Below are 17,123 nucleotides of genomic sequence, written 5' to 3'. Positions count from 1 at the left end.
TGATTAATTTTTTTCACTAAATGCAGCCAAGAACCTCCTATTTTCACTGGAAGAAATGGTTTGATTGACATTTAAAAATTTTATTTTATTAACTTTCAAACTAAATGTTTCTTCAATCTAGTCACTATATTTCGTGGCCTGCTGTTGGAAATAATGTTGTGAACATGCAAGGAAATACAGATAGCCAGTCAGAGTGCAACCAAAACAGATTGAAAAGATTTTGTGTTCAAAAGATATCGTATAATCTAACCTGTAGGCGGAGCCACTGAGCCTGAGACAAACTTATTGTGACTGGTTATGACGGGAGAACATGTTCCCTTGAGAACATATTCTTAATAAGTAAGCAATATTCACTGTATTTTACATTACTTTTTCAAACCTCTTAATGTAACTGATTTATTATCTTGTCTTCTGGGAGCTGACTCTGGGGTGAAACTTTAACCACTGTGCAATGGCTGTCCCATATGTGTGTTTGAGCACCTTTTGCTTCTGTGTGAGATGATGGGCTACATAAGCTGTATCATGTTGCCATAAAAGGTCATCTTAAGTTGTAGTCCAAATTTATCTGTTCACAAAATCTTTACACAAAATTTGTATTGATCTGCATAAATGAATAATATGAATTGTAGCTCAGGGCTTCACTGTGAGGCTTTATTTAATATTATTTAAAGGAGTCTCCATTGTTAGTGCTTTCTAACGATCAGCGGTAATGCTGTAAGTTTTCAGACTTTCACGATAAAGTCTTCAGGACAGCTGACTTTGTGTGTTTTTTTTTTTGTTTTTTTTTAGGTCTTGGTCTTAACTTGGAGGGAGCTAAAAAAAAAGATGCTGGTGTGGGTTTGGCTGCTTATAGGTGTATTAATACATCTGATAACAGGAACTAACTTGAATAGATAAGGACTATAAGAATTGTAGCTGTGGTTAGTTTGCAACGTTTTACAAAGACTTACGGATCCTTAAAACAGACTTTACAAAATGCTGAACTGATCCTGACAGCCTCAGATGGTTTTCTAAGTTAAACAGACAAGTCCAAAACACATCTGTGTTTTGTTGGCATTTTGACCTTTCATTGATGATTGTCCAACCAGTTCCATTTAAAGAGATAATTGATTGTCTGTCTGCCTGCCTGAGGAGCAGGACAGTAATAAAAAAGGTATTGAAACTTTTTCTTAGTCTTTGTGAGGGGTGACAGCATTTAGTCTAACAAGAAGATTGGTTAAGTGCCAGTTCATGTATTTTCAAGGAGCTCTTCAGTGCATTATGTAAGCCTCCCTGAAGAAAACCATTTATAGTATAACTACGGTGCACAACTGAGGGAGAACATGGACATGTTGCCCTTTTCACCCTTTTTTCCAGGTTAAGTTGTAGGTTACTATATGCCTAAATCTTACTGACGCACCAGGGTTTGAGTTCTAAACTCTAGTTAGTCCAAAAGATTGAAAGCTTATGCTCAGTGACCAAGCACAAGGTGTTACCAAGATGGAGTTGGAGCAACAGGCCAACAGCTCTTCTACTCACAGACAGGCTCCTTTTTGTACTCACGATCACCCTTTATCCACATCTGGCGTTTTCAGGAATGCCTTCCCCATGTGAGAGCTGTTTACACAACAGATAAACACACCACACACTGAGACGTACGCATAGGCCGAACTTGGGCAGATTGTTTTTTGTATGAACTGTCATGTACTGAATGTTCCTTTCAGTGGAAAGATCCCTTACTTCAGAATAATAATCTCGCCTTATTAGTTGACAATAAAATAAACCTGATGTGAGGTGAAGTAGATGTGGGAGGTCTGGATGGGATGGTATAAATCTAATGACTTGGCAACTGAGTGGAATTCTCCTGTGGGGGGTCTGTGTGCTGTGGGCCGAGTCTGTCCTGTGCTGGAACTTTGTCTCTACCTTGTCCTTGGAGCATGCTGTCTTTCTAACTGCCTGTGCAGGACATATATCAGAAGACATTCGTCCTGAAACAGAACAAACTAGACTGGTTTTACATTATGTCAATGTAGGGAAAAAATCTTATGGTTTTTTTTTTTTGCTTTTTTTTTTTTTTTTTGTAATCCTGCCATTAACAACAGGATTTTAGAATGCTCTCCTCTCTCTCTCTCTCTCTCTCTCTCTCTCTCTCTCTCTCTCTCTCTCTCTCTCTCTCTCTCTCTCAGGCATCCCAAAAGACTCCATACATAGGAGGAATGAACACTACTTTTTTTTTTTTTTTTTTTTTTTTTTTAAAGCAAAAAGTCTTCCAAATTTTTCGTACTTAGTTTATATTATATTAAGATATCCTTTAAGAATCCCTTTTGGCAAAAGAAGAACGTATTGAAATCATTTTCATGGCTGGATCGGTTGCGATGGACTTTAACAGGAAACCTGGCAAGTACATCACACACGACACTGTTGCCAAACTTGTTAACAAATTAAAAAAAGATTGGAAGTGTTGTGGACCAACCAAGAAGTGGACATCCATGAGCATCCACTGATGAAGGCACAACTGAAGTGGTGCTGGCAAACATATTCCCGTATGTATGGAGACACCCTGTAGATAGAAAGTGGACTAGCTAGCTAAGTTGGACAGTATTAGCATGGAACAAAATTTTGCTTATGGTAAATTTTGACATATTTGACTACTGTTAAATACAAAGACACTGTAAATTACATTATACATTGAGTGACAAACACTAGCTAGCTTATTAGCAGTTCACTAGTTGTCCTGCTAACTAATATTTCATTTTAGTAAGGAACAAAATAGTATTAGTTGTTCTAGCATTTTTACAGGTGTCAAATGCAAACTAATGTACTAGCAGTTCACTTCCTGTCTTGCTAACTAGTTTATTAATTGTTAGTGAGGTACAAAATAGCTTTAACTGTTCTAGCACATTTTTACAGGTGACAAATATAGGCTAGTTTATTAGCAGTTGGTACAGTAGGTGAGCATTTAGCTAGCAACACAGCTAACCTATTTAGCTTTCGATGTAAACTAAGATTGGTGGTATGTCTGAATGTGTCAGCTAGGTTGCCAGCTGTCTTAATAAGTTGGCTATTGATGGTCTTATTTGGGGTACACGGGGATGTTTTCAAGTTCATGTATATTCATAGTTCCTTGTGTTTTTATTTACCATACTGCCTCTCTACATCTGCTGTGCTGTTTAGAGTTGGCCCATTGTTTGTACAGTAGTTCGAAGCTGCTCTGATCTGGTCCAATCCTGTTCTCCTTCCTGGATTCATCGTGTGTACTTGTGTGTGTGCATCTGTAAGAGAGACAGAACTGTCAGCAGTAGAGTTTTGCGTCATCCTTAATGGTAAACACTTTGTATGCTGAGCGCCGTGCTGTCGGTGTCTGTGAGATGTCTTAAAGTGTTTGTGTGTGTCTGTGCTATGGCGCCTTGAGTTGTCTCTGGTTTATCCCCCATTGTACATAACCCTTTTTTCCCCAAGTGCACGGTTGTAGCCAACTATGTCGTAACATCATCCATCTGCTGTGGTGGCCACTGTTCACTTAAAACCCCTATGAAGTCTTAAACAGTACAGAGTAAGGACGTTTAAGTCTCTGTGGAGGCATAATACCATTAGAAAGCTCTTCATTTTGTGTCTCCTAACAGTGATGTCCCAGCATCAGCACCATCAGCAGCATCTCCAGCATGCCCAGCACCAGCAGCAGCAGCAGCAGGTACAGGCTCAGTCTCAGGCCCTGGGCTCAAGTGGTTCCATGCCCCAGCAGCAGAGCTCTCAGTCTGGTATGATGGGAATGGGCAACCCTCTGAGTGCTCAGCAACAGCACCAGCAGAAAATGCGACTGCAACGCATCCAGCTTGAGAGGGAGCGCATTCAGAGGAGGCATGAGGAGCTCAGAAGACAGGTATTTTTGACAAAACAATCACACTATTTTGTCTGCAGAAAGAGGTCGTCAAGAATTCTTGCCATGTGCTTGTAAATGCAAAATAAGCCTAAACTAGATTTATGATTCGAGTTCACCTGTTCAACTGACATGCTTCCTCTGCAATGTTGAATTGTCAGAGACGGTTGAGAGACTGATATTTCTAAAAGAAAATTCTATAACTTAACAGTGAACATAATGGTAACTCTTTGCTAACAAGCACATTTTATGAATGATTTAAATTTAGGACTGTGTTCCTTTTTTGTGTTGGATAAATGTAAATCTAATTAATGTCATTAATCTTATTTTATTTGATTTATATTCTATTATAGTTTATATAAGAGGAAAATAATACATATAAAATATCATTTATTTACTCATCATTTTAAAAAATATTATTAACACCAGAATTCGCCTATTTCAGGGCTCAAAATATTATTCTCACTTTAAACTAAGCATCAGGAAATATATAAAATAATATTATGAATACATATTCATATCAAGTGATTTATATAAACTATACAGTCATGTGAAAAATAAGTACACCCCATGGAAATTGTTGAATGTTTTGGACATATTTGGCAAGCAAACATTTGATCATCTTTGAAACAGTGCATAGTAATAAAAAAAAAATAATAATTTGATAAGTTAAAAATTAATTTGATTAAGTTGATATACTTGAATAAAACCAAAAAACACATTTTTCAATCATTTATTCAACAGAACCAGTCTCTGACATCAGCTTGCTGGAATTGTTGACCATGCTTCCATGCAAAATAGTTGCAAGATGTTTGAGGGTTTTCTTGCATGTACTGCCCATTTCAAATCCCCCCCACAATTTCAATGGGATTCAAATCCGGGCTTTGACTAGGCCATTCCATAACCCTCCATTTCCTCTTTTTGAGCCATTCCTTGGTGGATTTGCTAGTGTGCTTAGGATCATTATGCTATTGAAAGATCCACTTTCAGACAGATGGGCTCACATCATCTTCAAGCACTCTCTGATATGATGCAGAATTCATAGTTGAATCAATTAATCGAAGCTGTCTAGTCCCTGAGGCAGCAAAGCAACCCCGAACCATAACATTTCCACCACCGGGCTTCACAGTTGGTATGAGGTGCTTCTCCAAACATGTCTGCTGTTTCTGTGGCCAAACAACTCTCTCTGATTCATCTGTCCAGAGCACATTATTCCAAAAGTCTTGCTTTAATGTTCTTTTTAGATAGAAAAGGCTTGTTCCTGGCATGCCTCCCATGCAGGTCACATTTGTGCAATCTCTTTTTGAAGGTAGAAGCATGCACTTTGACACCAACAGTTGCAAAACTTACTAGCAGATCCTTACTAGCAGAAATGTTGGGATTCTTGGAGACTTCTTTTTGCACCAGTCTGCTCTTAGGGCTGAATTTGCGGGGATGGCCAGTCCTGGACAAATTGGCAGTCGTTTGAAATCTGCACCACATGTAGATGGTTTTCCTTATAGTGAAATGATGTACTTCAAATAATTTGGAGATCTTTTCAAGTGCTTGTCAGACTTCTAGTCATCCACAACCTTTTTTCTGAAGGCCTTACAGAACTCTTTAGATCTTGGCATGATGACACCACACACCTCAGTAACAAAGGGAACATCAGACACTAGATATGAGAGGGATATAAATAAGACAGGTTCCACCTGCACTCCCTAAGCAGGTTCTAATCACCGGCACCCAATCTTCAACACCTGACTCTAATATTATGGATTTGAAGGTGTGGAAATGACTACAAAATGTCAAATTTAATGGAGTGTATCAACTTCATTAATAAGCACTGTTGATCAAATGTTTGCTTGTCCAAATATAACCAAAAAGCCAACGATTTCTATGGGTTGTACTTATTTTTTCACATAACTGTATATTATGATAAAAACAGTTCTCTCTAGAGATTTGTATGTTTATATGTGGGTTCAATAACTTTTGGCTAGAAATATGTATGTCGTCTTTTACTGCTCTTTTGATCTGATTGTTCCATTTGGACAAATGTGAGTATTGTGGTGTAATAAATGGAAGCCATGATGGAAGATTTAATCACTACAGAGAACAGTGCTATAATATGACACAACACACCTGTTATATCTATTTTATATCTACTTGCATTCTGTGAACAAAATTCCTTGATTATTAGAAGATATTTATGTACTCCAAAGTATATTTAAAAAAAAAATCATGTTTTTATAATGCTTTACAATGTAGGCAATTGTTAGTCACTCTGTCAGTTGCTGAATATTAAATAGCATTCTACTAGGAATATATTGCTCTATTTAAGTACAATGACACTGTTGTATTGTTCCCTGTGTAGTGAACATTCTGCCAAAATGCCATAAATGAATAGGAAGCCATTTGGTGTTCAAATGAAATGTTTTTTAGAGGGGCTTAAAAATATTATTCCTGCTTGAGGATAAAATCTAAAATCAAGCTAAATATCAGCAACAAGGATGATTATGATAACATTGTGATATTGGGTATTTATTTATTTATTTATTGTAGCAAAATTGTGTATAAATGTTTTTGTAGACCAAGCTGAACTAAAAAAAAAATCCCACCAGAGTTTCTGTAACGCTGATTTTCTTTATATTCACATGCATATGTTGATGAATTTCAATCACTTTTAAATTACCAAGCACATTTTAGATTTTATATGCTAAATATGTCAGTAAAGCAGCTCAGCCATTAATCAGCTATCATAAGCACATACTACCGTTTCCTTCTCTTATACAGTTTTGCCATTTATTTTGGCCTAATAGAATGGATAGTTGGGTAATTTGTCATAATTTTTTGGATTGCATTCCTTAATAAGGAACAAAGATTATTATTATTATTATTATTATTATTATTATTATTATTATTATTATTATTATTATTTTATTTTTTTAATTTTGTTTTATTTTTTATTATTTTACAAAATGTTCATTAAGATGTGCACAATTGAAAGAAATAAGTGATTTAAACTTGACTTAAAAACTGACATGGTGAGCCTCTTGTACAGATATTTAAAGAAAACCAGGAGCCCTTGGGACTATTTTCTGAACAAACTAGATGTTCATGAATTGTTTGTATCCAGTGTGATAAATGAGGTTCATAGTCTCCTCATAATTTTCTAGGAATTATTTCCTCCTTTAACATTTTCTCTATTTGCTAAAGTCAACAAGTGCTCCAGTCCCTTCTAGCTGGAGCTGACATTTATCATAATTTGCTTTCCTGCTTACACCAGTTGCTGGATGAATAGAGCTGATGTTGACTGTCTGTCTGTCTGTCTGTCTGTCTGTCTGTCTGTCTGTGTGCGTGTGTGTGTTTTACACACTTTGACTTTATCAGACAGCACAGTGTGTCTGGGAAAGGAATGGCTTGGAGTCTGAGGGGGAAAAACACAGAGACTGGTCCAATAAAAACACGTGAGACACATGGCTTTTGTTTGGAGAGTCAGGAGGCATCCTGTTGAAGTTTGTGCTGTTCAGGACAGCAGAGGCCTAATCGTACTCACTTATCCCCCCGCCATCACTCGCTCATCACATTGGCACAGACAATGTGAATGTTGTGATTTGTGTTCCTCTGAAAAGGGACCTTGTTTGTGTCGACTTTTCTGCCTCAGGTCCCTCCCATCAGCTGTGCTGGGAAGTGGGCTGACCGGAAAGAGGGGGTATATACGATCCATCATAGTGTCCTCTAGTGGTGGTTTGTTCTTACTCCTTCAGTTGCATAACAGTGGTGCACGTCAAAGAAAGAGGATATATCGACAAGAAGAGCGTTTAACAGTCAGACTCGGTAATTCATCAGCAGGACTGTTTACAAAGTGCCTGCCAAAATGGCCGTCTGTGAGGTGAAGGAGTGTTAACCTCCCAGCGGAGATGTTTAGCTTACCCAGAAGTTTTTGGGATGTTTTGCGTACTACACCAAACAAGTTCTGTGTGCTTTAAACAGAGTATTTTGCGTAACTGTGGCTGTCTGTACATGAGGACACGAAAGGGAGGGAGAAGAGGAGATCAGTAGTGTAAACAAGTATGTTTCTTTTCCTAGTCTGTCCATTAAAATTGATAACTCTGAGAAGTCAAGTCAGTTTTTGGCACTGGATGATTTCCACTGTTTTTCTCCTCAGGACTGTGGTAGTGCAGCTGTTCAGTTAGCAGCCTACGCCCTAAAGGCAGTGCTGTGAGAAGAGAACTACTCCGCATTACCATTAAAACGCATCCACAAGCAGCGCCATACAGCTCCTGCACATGTACACAATCACTGCTCCTCACGCAGGCTCATAATATTCGACTTTCTATCTGAGACCTTGCAGGCCCAAATCCCGTTTTGCCACAAAGGGATGGTTTGTCCAGAAAACAAATCAAATGTCCTTTTACAGTGAATGGAATTAAACTTCCAAGACGTGTTTGGGTTCTGACCTTTGATTCTGTAGTTTTGCAATGTAGCTATGAGACAAATGTAGCAAACAAGTCTGTCTCACCCAGAATCTTTTGTCTATAACTGTGGTTAGGAAATACTGTAATCTATTGGTCATGTATTTACAGAATTTCCATCACTATTACTTATTAGCTTGTAGCTTACAGAACTTCTGTTACTTGTTCCATTACATTAGCCCCATGCCAACTGTAAATGATCCGTCTCTGTACTGACTGACTGAAAGCGACTTAAAGCGGTAGGTTCAGCTGAACAATCTGTCTATAGATATTTGAGAAAAGTATCATATATATATATATATATATATATATATATATATATATATATATATATATATATATATATATATAAATTATTTACAGTATTAAAACAACTTTTGGGTCCTTAAAATCTCTATTTAAAAATAAAATTTCACCATAAATATCATTGTGGATTGCTTTCAATAATATATGAACATTTAATAACAAACATTACTTTATTCCTGTTGGTGCTATGTTGTAATAAAAGTCTTCCTATTCACGTTTCCCATAAGATAGGTTTAATGAATAGTTTTGGTCAGTATAGTTTGTGGCTTGTTGATAAATGCCATCAGGTTACAAGATTTCTTTTCCCCCAGGAGGTGGCGCTGTGTAGACAGATCCCCATGGATTCAGACAACATGGCGTCCGTAGCTCCTACCATCAATCCAGCTGCCATGAACCAGGGCACTATTCCGACCAGTGGCTCAGACCCCTTTCTGAACAGGTAAGCACTTCTTTCCAAACCTGATTCTCTGATATTTTATACCATTTTGGTTTTTAGTTCTCTTATTTTCCTTTTGCATTCACATTGAGTATTGAATACTCCTAGATGAGAATAGAATTGCTTATTGTGTGTAAAAATGATACAGCTGAGAGTTTATTTAGAGACATTTGATCTAGTGATACTTGATACTTTGCGTTAAATTTCCTGAAACCATGTCTTTCTTTAAGGAACACTCCAGTATTCTGTATAAACAGCACTGTATAAACAGTGTATGTGGGATTACTACACATTTCCCTGTACTGAGAAAAGAATGAAAAACGTGTTTACCTGAAACTCACATGTAATAGGAAACAAAGAGCATCTGTTTGGGGCTGTTTTTGTGTTTCATGTCAGTCAAGGGTATTTTTAAATAAAGCTTTATATCTGTATTTTCAGAGGGAACAGTTTGTTTTTATGCGTTCCCAACATCGATGTGCTTGGATAACCTGAGGGCAAGCATAAATTGCTATTGCTTCAATGTTGGAAAGTTTTATAAAAGTACATAGGAAAAGCTCTAGAAAGACATTCTCCATAACTTCCATTATGTATGAGTTTTCAGTGAGCAGCTTTTGTGTTCTTTACTTAGTAAGGGAAAATGTGTCAAAATGTTTTGTCTATAAAGACTACAGATGCACTAGAAAAAGTTGTTTTAGGTATTCCTCTAAAAGGAGGAATCATATCCCAGCCATGTGTTCATTTTGCAGAATGTCTTCTTGGTACAGGGAAGTGCTTGTTTATTGATGTTTGGCCTACAGAATTTTGGAGTGGGTTATCAGAGCATGTGTGTATGTGTTTCCATAGTGGGCCATACCATTCACGTGAGCAGAGTACGGATAGCGGCCTGGGCCTGGGCTGCTACAGCATCCCCACCACTCCCGAGGACTTTCTTAGCAACATGGAGGAGATGGACACGGGTATGGTGGAGTCTTCTAACTTACACTGGTCAGCAGTAACAGCAAAACATTGCCTTTTTTTATTATTTGATGGTGAAAAGTGTAGAAAATCCACTTCATTGAGAAGTATTTTGTTTCAAAATCATTCTCAGTTAAAAGTGAAAGTAGGAGGTCAATATTTTATTTAAATGAAGGTTAAAGTGTCCACATCTAAATGTACTTTTTTTTTTTTTTTAAAAGGCAAAAAATTGTAACTTAAATGAGAGAGTCTGAATAAGTCTTAGTAAGACAAAAAGTCAGGGTGATGTGTGTTTGTGTGTGTATATATAATAAATAAATAAATAAATAAATAAATAAATAAATAAATAAAATATATAATTAACCCTCTGTAATTCAATCTTGTAAACACGACCGTCTTTTTCTATATTATAGGAAAATTTATGAAGGTTACAGTTGTGGGATAAGTGTTCATACCTTTTCCTTTATTTGTACACAATAGAACAAAATTCAACTACATTATCTGTATTTGAACCCATGCTAATGATCTAATCCATCAGCTTAGATTTTTTGCCCCCATTAATGTAACATTATTACATAAAGAGCAAATGAAACTAGTAGTTTGTTCCCCATTATCATAACCTTATTATATAAACAGCAAATTAAACTTGTAGACAATCTTTGTGCAGCGATAATTAGTTAATGGTATGCATTGAAATTGGAATGGATTTGACTGGATGTTTTAAATATAGTTAATAAAATGCTTAAATTAGCTCATAAAAGTGCACAGAAATGTCATTGAATTTAATACAGAGAAAAGAAAAGAACCAGAGTCTTATTATTTTTAAATTATACTCTGATACAATCCAATTTCCTAAATGATGTATTTTGTAATGAGGTACAATTATTAAAACGCTTTCTACGTCTGATGTTCACTTCAATTCCATTTTATTTGTATAGCTATTTTAACAATAGTCCTTGTCACAATGCAGGTTTAGAAATTCAGATATAGTTTTAGATCCGTAATGAGTAAGCCAGAGGTGACAGTGGCAAGTACAAACTTCCTGAAACAACATGAGGATAAACCTATGCTATGTCTCAATTCACCTGCTATCCGTCCTAAATAATAGCCGGCATTAGAATTAATCTGTCCCAATCGTGCATTTTCGAAATGTGGATCTGTGGACACTTTTTTAGCTAATATTGCACACAACTCCTTACATGAGGGAGGAGTTTTGTGACGGATTGCTTCACCGAATTCAAGGACACATTTTCGAGAGGTGTAAATGAAATGTGGAAAAATGAATCAAGGGAATGGTCAATTCAATTATTTAATATAAATTATATAAGGAATAATGAATGAAGAAAAGCTGAAATGCATCGGGCAGTTTGTTTACGGTGATGGTGTGCATAACTAGGCAACAGCGTTCTCTTGTTACATGACATGCTGGTCTGTCCCAGTACTTACATACTCTTGCTACACACTCAGAAGTATGTACTTTTTCTACACAAAAAGAATACATACTTTTAGTGCATAATATAAGTAGGCGAATTGAGACGCAGTACTTGACACCAGTGCAATTATAAATCATTATAGTATATAGGTTAGAAGAATATAGTCAAACGGTATATTGAAAGGATGTTCAGGATGAGCATGGAATGAGCAAAGGACAGTGTTTATGCATGAGTGACCAATGTTACATATGGAAGTTTTAGAAGGTTAAAGTCTCATCAGCCTGGCTTTTCTCTCTCTGTAGGTGACAACATGGTGCCAGTCAACATGAATGTGCCACAGCAGAGCCGCTTCCCCGACTTCCTAGACTCCATGCCTGGCACTAACGTGGACCTGGGCACCCTGGACGGCACAGATCTCATGCCCATCCTAAGCGACGTGGAGTCTGTTCTGAACAAGAATGAGCCTTTTCTCACCTGGCTCTAAAGAGGCGCAGAGGCTCCAAGGGGAAAAGGGATAAAGACTTTTAGCAGCAGTGCTACCTTTCTGAATTTTAACTCAATCAGTCCCTCCGCTCTCTTATTTGTGATGTGCCTATATTGCTCCTTTTTAAAAAGAATTATCCTGGTTACTGTAAATTTTCTAAGTGAAGAGCCAAAAAACCAAAGTGTTCAGCTTAAGAACAAAGAACAAGCATAAGTCAATCAAATTTGTTCAGGTGTGGTGGAATATTCTTTTGTATATACTGTAGGATAGAGTTGGTTTTTACTGTCACTGAGTGTAGCTTGATCAAAAATGTCATTCCTCTGACCTTGGGCAAGACTCAACAGCTATTTGTTGCTGTCGGTCTCCATAAATACAGGTGCATCTTGAAAAATTAGAATATCGTGGAAAAGTTCATTTTTCTCTGTAATTTAATTCGATATGTACAACTTACATAGATTCTAGTTTCATTACACATAAAGTGAAATATGTAAAGCCTTTTTTTTTTTTTTTTGCTTTAATATTGATTACGGTTTACGGCTCACGGAAATCAAAAATCCTGTGTTTCAGAATATTAGAATGAGGAATTTATAATCCAGAAATTAAAAGTATGTTAATTTATCTACTCAATATTTGGTCAGGGCTTTAATCCTTTTGCACGAATTACTGGATCATGCGGAACAGCAAGGAGACAATGAGCCTGTGGCACTGCTGAGGTGTTATGGAAGCCCAGGTTGCTTTGATAGCAGCCTTCAGCTCGTCTGTATTGTTGGGTCTGGTGTCTCTCAGAGATTCTCTATGGGGTTCAGGTCAGGAGAGTCGGCTGGCCAATCAAGCACAGTAATACATGGTCAGCAAACCAGTTACTAGTAGTTTTCAAGTCCTGCTGGAAAAGGAAATCAGCATCTCCATAAAGCTCGTCAGCAGATAGAATCATGAAGTGCTCTAAAACCTCACTGCATTGACTCTCGACTTGAGAAAACACAGTGGACCAACATCAGCAGATGACATGGCACCTCAAATCATCACTGACTGTGGAAACTTCACACTGGACTTCAAGCAACTTGGATTCTGTGCGTCTCCACTCTTCCTCTAGACTCTGGGACCTTGATTTCCAAATGAAATGTAAAATTTACTTTCATCTTCCCCATGATGTGGTCGTGTACTGAACCAGACTGAGAGCTTAAAGCCTCAGGAAATGCTTTGCAGGGGTTTTGAGTTAATTAGGTGATTAGAGTTCTTCTCATGTCTAAATTTCTGTATTCTAAATTCTTTATTCTAATATTCTGAGATACTGGATTTTTGATTTCCATGAGCCGTAAGCCGTAATCAAGATTAAAACAAAAAAAAGGCTTGAAATATTTAACTTTGTGTGTAATGAATCTAGAATATATGAAAGTTCCACTGTTTTAATTAAATTAACGGGGGAAAAAACCCTAACCTTTCTACAATATTATAATTTTTTGAGATGCACCTCCCAAGTGTTGATGTAGGGACACTTGGTAGGCACCAGCAGAGGGAGCCACTGCCTCCGCTATGAACTGGAGACCATGTTGGCTTCAATTATGTATGCTTATTACGCATGGTAGCCAGTTCAACATTATCTGCACTAGAGGGGAGCCTTACTGATCAATTAAAATTCAAGGCCTTATGAACAAACTTTCTTTTTCTTCATAAATACCAAGTATGTTTCCTACTGTATTCAGCACAAAAGCTTTGTCGTAACTCGATTTGCAGTTTTGTTTTCTAAAGAAACAATATTTCATTCGCATTTAGAGGTTTATACTCAAGCTGATCCCAGTTTAGCTATTATATCAAGTAAGCTCATGCCTCTGAAATACGGCAGTTTGCCTCTGTAGACCTACATTTTATACCATGTACTTTTTGTGTACTGCTTCAGTATTCCTTTAATTTTTTTTTTTTACTGTTAAATACTCTGGATGTGTCCCTTGACATCTGGTGCATTTTATGAGTTTTGATATAGAGTTTGCCTTTTTAGTATTTATCGAGAGCTATGATTTTTTTTTTTTTTTTTTTAAATAGAGTTTTAGTTGTTTTTTTTTGTTGTTGTTTTTTTTTTAATGAAATTGAAATTTCAAAGCACTACAAATCAGCACGGGGTTGAGTTGGATCTTCTAAGTAAATGTTGAAGTTTCATGTGACGGTTCCTGCTCTGTGTTTCTTCACTGTACTGTGAGGTTCTTTAATCCGTTTAATCCGACGCAGACTGCATGTTGGACTCTTCCGCATAGTAGGACTGCCTTTAACTCAGTGGTGAACAGGTTTCTATAATAATCTGCAGGGAATATGCAAAACGAGTATTTTCTAGCAACCAGAAATGATCGTCTCTGAGTTTTGGGGATCGAATAATGAACACTCGGAACTGGATGAGCGTGGGAGATCACATGATCTTGCTTTATTTCTTTAGCTAAGCTGAAATCCAGTGACCTTTTTCTATGTGTCTAATATTTTTGTATTGGATGTTACGTGATTTGTTAGCTATTCTTAGCATTGGTGGTGTATAAAGCTACCTTATATTGACTACGCAGCATATCGTTATTTTGTATACAGGCAACGGTTCATGGGCAAAGGATTGCTGGATAAACTGATGGGCTTTCTCAGTGAGTGGATGGGGGGGCAGTGGTTTTAGTGCATCATTAATTCTGGGTTAAACTCATGACATCCTTTAGTCAGGATTGATTGGTTAAGTACTGAATCTTTCAAGCAAGTACATGCTGGAACCCAGCTGACCACTTTCTAAATGTGTAAGATGGAAAAGAGACACAAAAAAAAAGGTTTTTTTTTTCTTTTTTTTTTTTTCTTTTCCTGTCGATCCACCAAGAGGAAAAGCCCTGGGGTTAAAGTCAGTCATAACAACGAGTGGTTCCTGAGTGGCTTCCTGTTATTTTGTTCTATACATAAAGTGATTTATTCCAGGGTTAGAGCATGGTGCAGATTATTGTTAATAAGCACAGTGTTTGCATCTGATCATCTATGCATGTTAGAGCAATACATTTACACAAAGCAATATGTTGGACAGAAAGAAGGTGTTTTAATAGTTTATTGAGTGGTGTAAAAAGGAAAAGTGATTCTCTGTAGCATTATCTAAAAGCATGGTTGTGTAGCGCACACACTACCTAGCCACAGTAACACAGGGAGGTTGTGTTTGTTAGATTCCAGGGATGTTGCAGAAAGGCTTGGAAAACACACATATACACACTGAAACAAAATGACCGCTTACTGTATTTGGGGGATGTATGGCGGCGATTGTAAGAACTATAACCTCACAAAGAAATCTCTGAAACTGATGTGTAACTTGTTGAGCAACCAAAAAAATTTAATAAAATTGTGTACCACAGATTGTGTGTGTGAGTTGTCTTGTCAGAGTTCAGTGCTCTTCTGAAACACTTGGAAGGTTCAGGTTTACATAAATTGTTAATGGAGTGGAAGTGGTATAAATTTCGGTTTACACACACCTGTGACTGCACATTATCTTAATAAGTTGTCAGGGATTCTCTGTAGTCCTGGGGATGGGTGGTTATATATAATGTATGGCTGCAGTGGCCACAGTTTCAAGAAAACTGTATGGTTGAAGACTGGAAAAACGTAGCCTGGTCTGATGAATCTCGATTTCTGCGGAGGTACACAGATGATTGGGTCAGAATTAGGCCCAACTGAATGAATCCATGGACTTAACCTGCCTTGTGTCAACAGTCCGGGCTGGTGGAGGTGGTGTAATGGTGTGCGGAATGTTTTCTTGGCACCCTTTAGGCCTGTTAATTCCACTGAATCATAGCTTGAATGCCACAGTCTATTTGAGTATTGTTGTTGACCATGTGCATCCTTTCAATTTACACAATTTCTAATGTCTATTTCCAGCATGATAATGCACCATGTCACCAAGCAAAAGTCGCCTCAAACTGGTTTCATGAACATGACAATGAGTTCGGTGTTCTTCAGTGACCTTCTCAGATACCGGATCTGAATCCAGTAGACCACCTTTGAGATGTGGTAGAGCGGGAGATTCACAGCATGAAAATGCACCTGAAAAATCTGCAGGAACTGAGTGATGTAATCATATCAACATGGACCACTGACTACCATTGATGTCTCAGACATCTTGTGGAATCCATGGCATGAAGAATTGAGGCTTTGAAAGCAAAGGGAGGCCCTACCCAGTATATTAGTACAGTGTTCCTGCAGTAATAATGTGCTGTCTCTGTGTATCACTTCTTAATGTATATTTACCACCGCTGGAAATAAGTGAACCTCATTCCCAAGCTTGCGCACCCACAATATAATTTTTAAGGTGTAGTCCAGACTCTCCTTTTGTTCTTCTGCTATCCACTAGAGGTCATATTTATCCTGAGTGATTATAATCTGGCTGTCAAATCCACAGATTGTATTAAACTTTGAGCACCAGGATGTTTTTACAGCCTATAAAATGAGACGTCAAATTTTGCATTACCATGTATTGTCAAGAAGTTTCTTTTTTTTTTTTTTTTAAATGACTCAAATATAATCAACAGGATTTTACAGCACGTAATTCCAACATACATCAGTCTTTCTCAGTTGAGAGCCCAAACTGTGACTGGGAACTAAACTACTTAGAGTTCATAGAATTATACATTTATGGCATTGTCTATATCACCTACTTTATTGCAGATCATTATACAAACATCTTCACAATAGATAAATTATTGTTCCAAATGCCTACATGAAAAGCAAACACCTTTGTTGCTGTTTTCTCACAGTTTGCCTTGGGTGCTGTAATATCTGCACTCTTTCTGTCATAAAGAGGAACATCATTGCACCAATAAATTGACTGATACAATAGCAGTGCAAAGGCTGTACAGTGAGATGCAATAACCTGTAAAGGTTTGCTTAGTGCCTTCCTAAACCAGGATTACAAGGTCCTTAATGATCTAAATAGCCTAATAAAAATAAAATAACAAAATAAAATGTACAGTTACAGTAGCGGTAGTATAGTATTTTAATAGTATTTTGAAGCATTTGTATACTACATACAAGAATGTAAAGGTATATGATATTACTGTAAACAGCGAGGCGCAGTTTTAACATTATACTACTTATAAGGTTTGGGGGTTTTTTCCCTAGGAAAAATGGCTTAAAAACTACATACACCAGCAAGTCAAATATGTGACTTTTAAAATCTTTTTTGGCCTCCTAAAAAAAATAAAAT

The 17,123-nt window shown here is 37.2% G+C and overlaps 1 protein-coding gene across 3 annotated transcripts in view; it reads left to right on the top strand.

The window, feature by feature from the left end:
• wwtr1 (WW domain containing transcription regulator 1) overlaps positions 1 to 15,278 on the top strand; it is a 46,091-nt gene extending 30,813 nt beyond the window's left edge. For 2 of the 3 annotated variants that reach the window (XM_017478507.3, XM_017478508.3), the window contains 4 exons: positions 3,603 to 3,859; positions 8,928 to 9,055; positions 9,896 to 10,008; positions 11,742 to 15,278. In XM_017478507.3, coding sequence (XP_017333996.1) covers positions 3,603 to 3,859; positions 8,928 to 9,055; positions 9,896 to 10,008; positions 11,742 to 11,923 — 680 coding nt within the window. In that variant the 3' untranslated portion in view covers positions 11,924 to 15,278. Of the gene's footprint in view, positions 1 to 3,602; positions 3,860 to 8,927; positions 9,056 to 9,895; positions 10,037 to 11,741 lie in introns of all 3 variants that reach the window. The other variant, XM_047158124.2, reaches the window with a different exon arrangement.
• Positions 15,279 to 17,123: the final 1,845 nt, after the last annotated feature.

This window comes from Ictalurus punctatus, chromosome 10 (genome assembly GCF_001660625.3).
Source record: "Ictalurus punctatus breed USDA103 chromosome 10, Coco_2.0, whole genome shotgun sequence".
NCBI lineage: Eukaryota > Metazoa > Chordata > Actinopteri > Siluriformes > Ictaluridae > Ictalurus > Ictalurus punctatus.
This window is presented reverse-complemented; position numbering and strand designations above follow the sequence as displayed.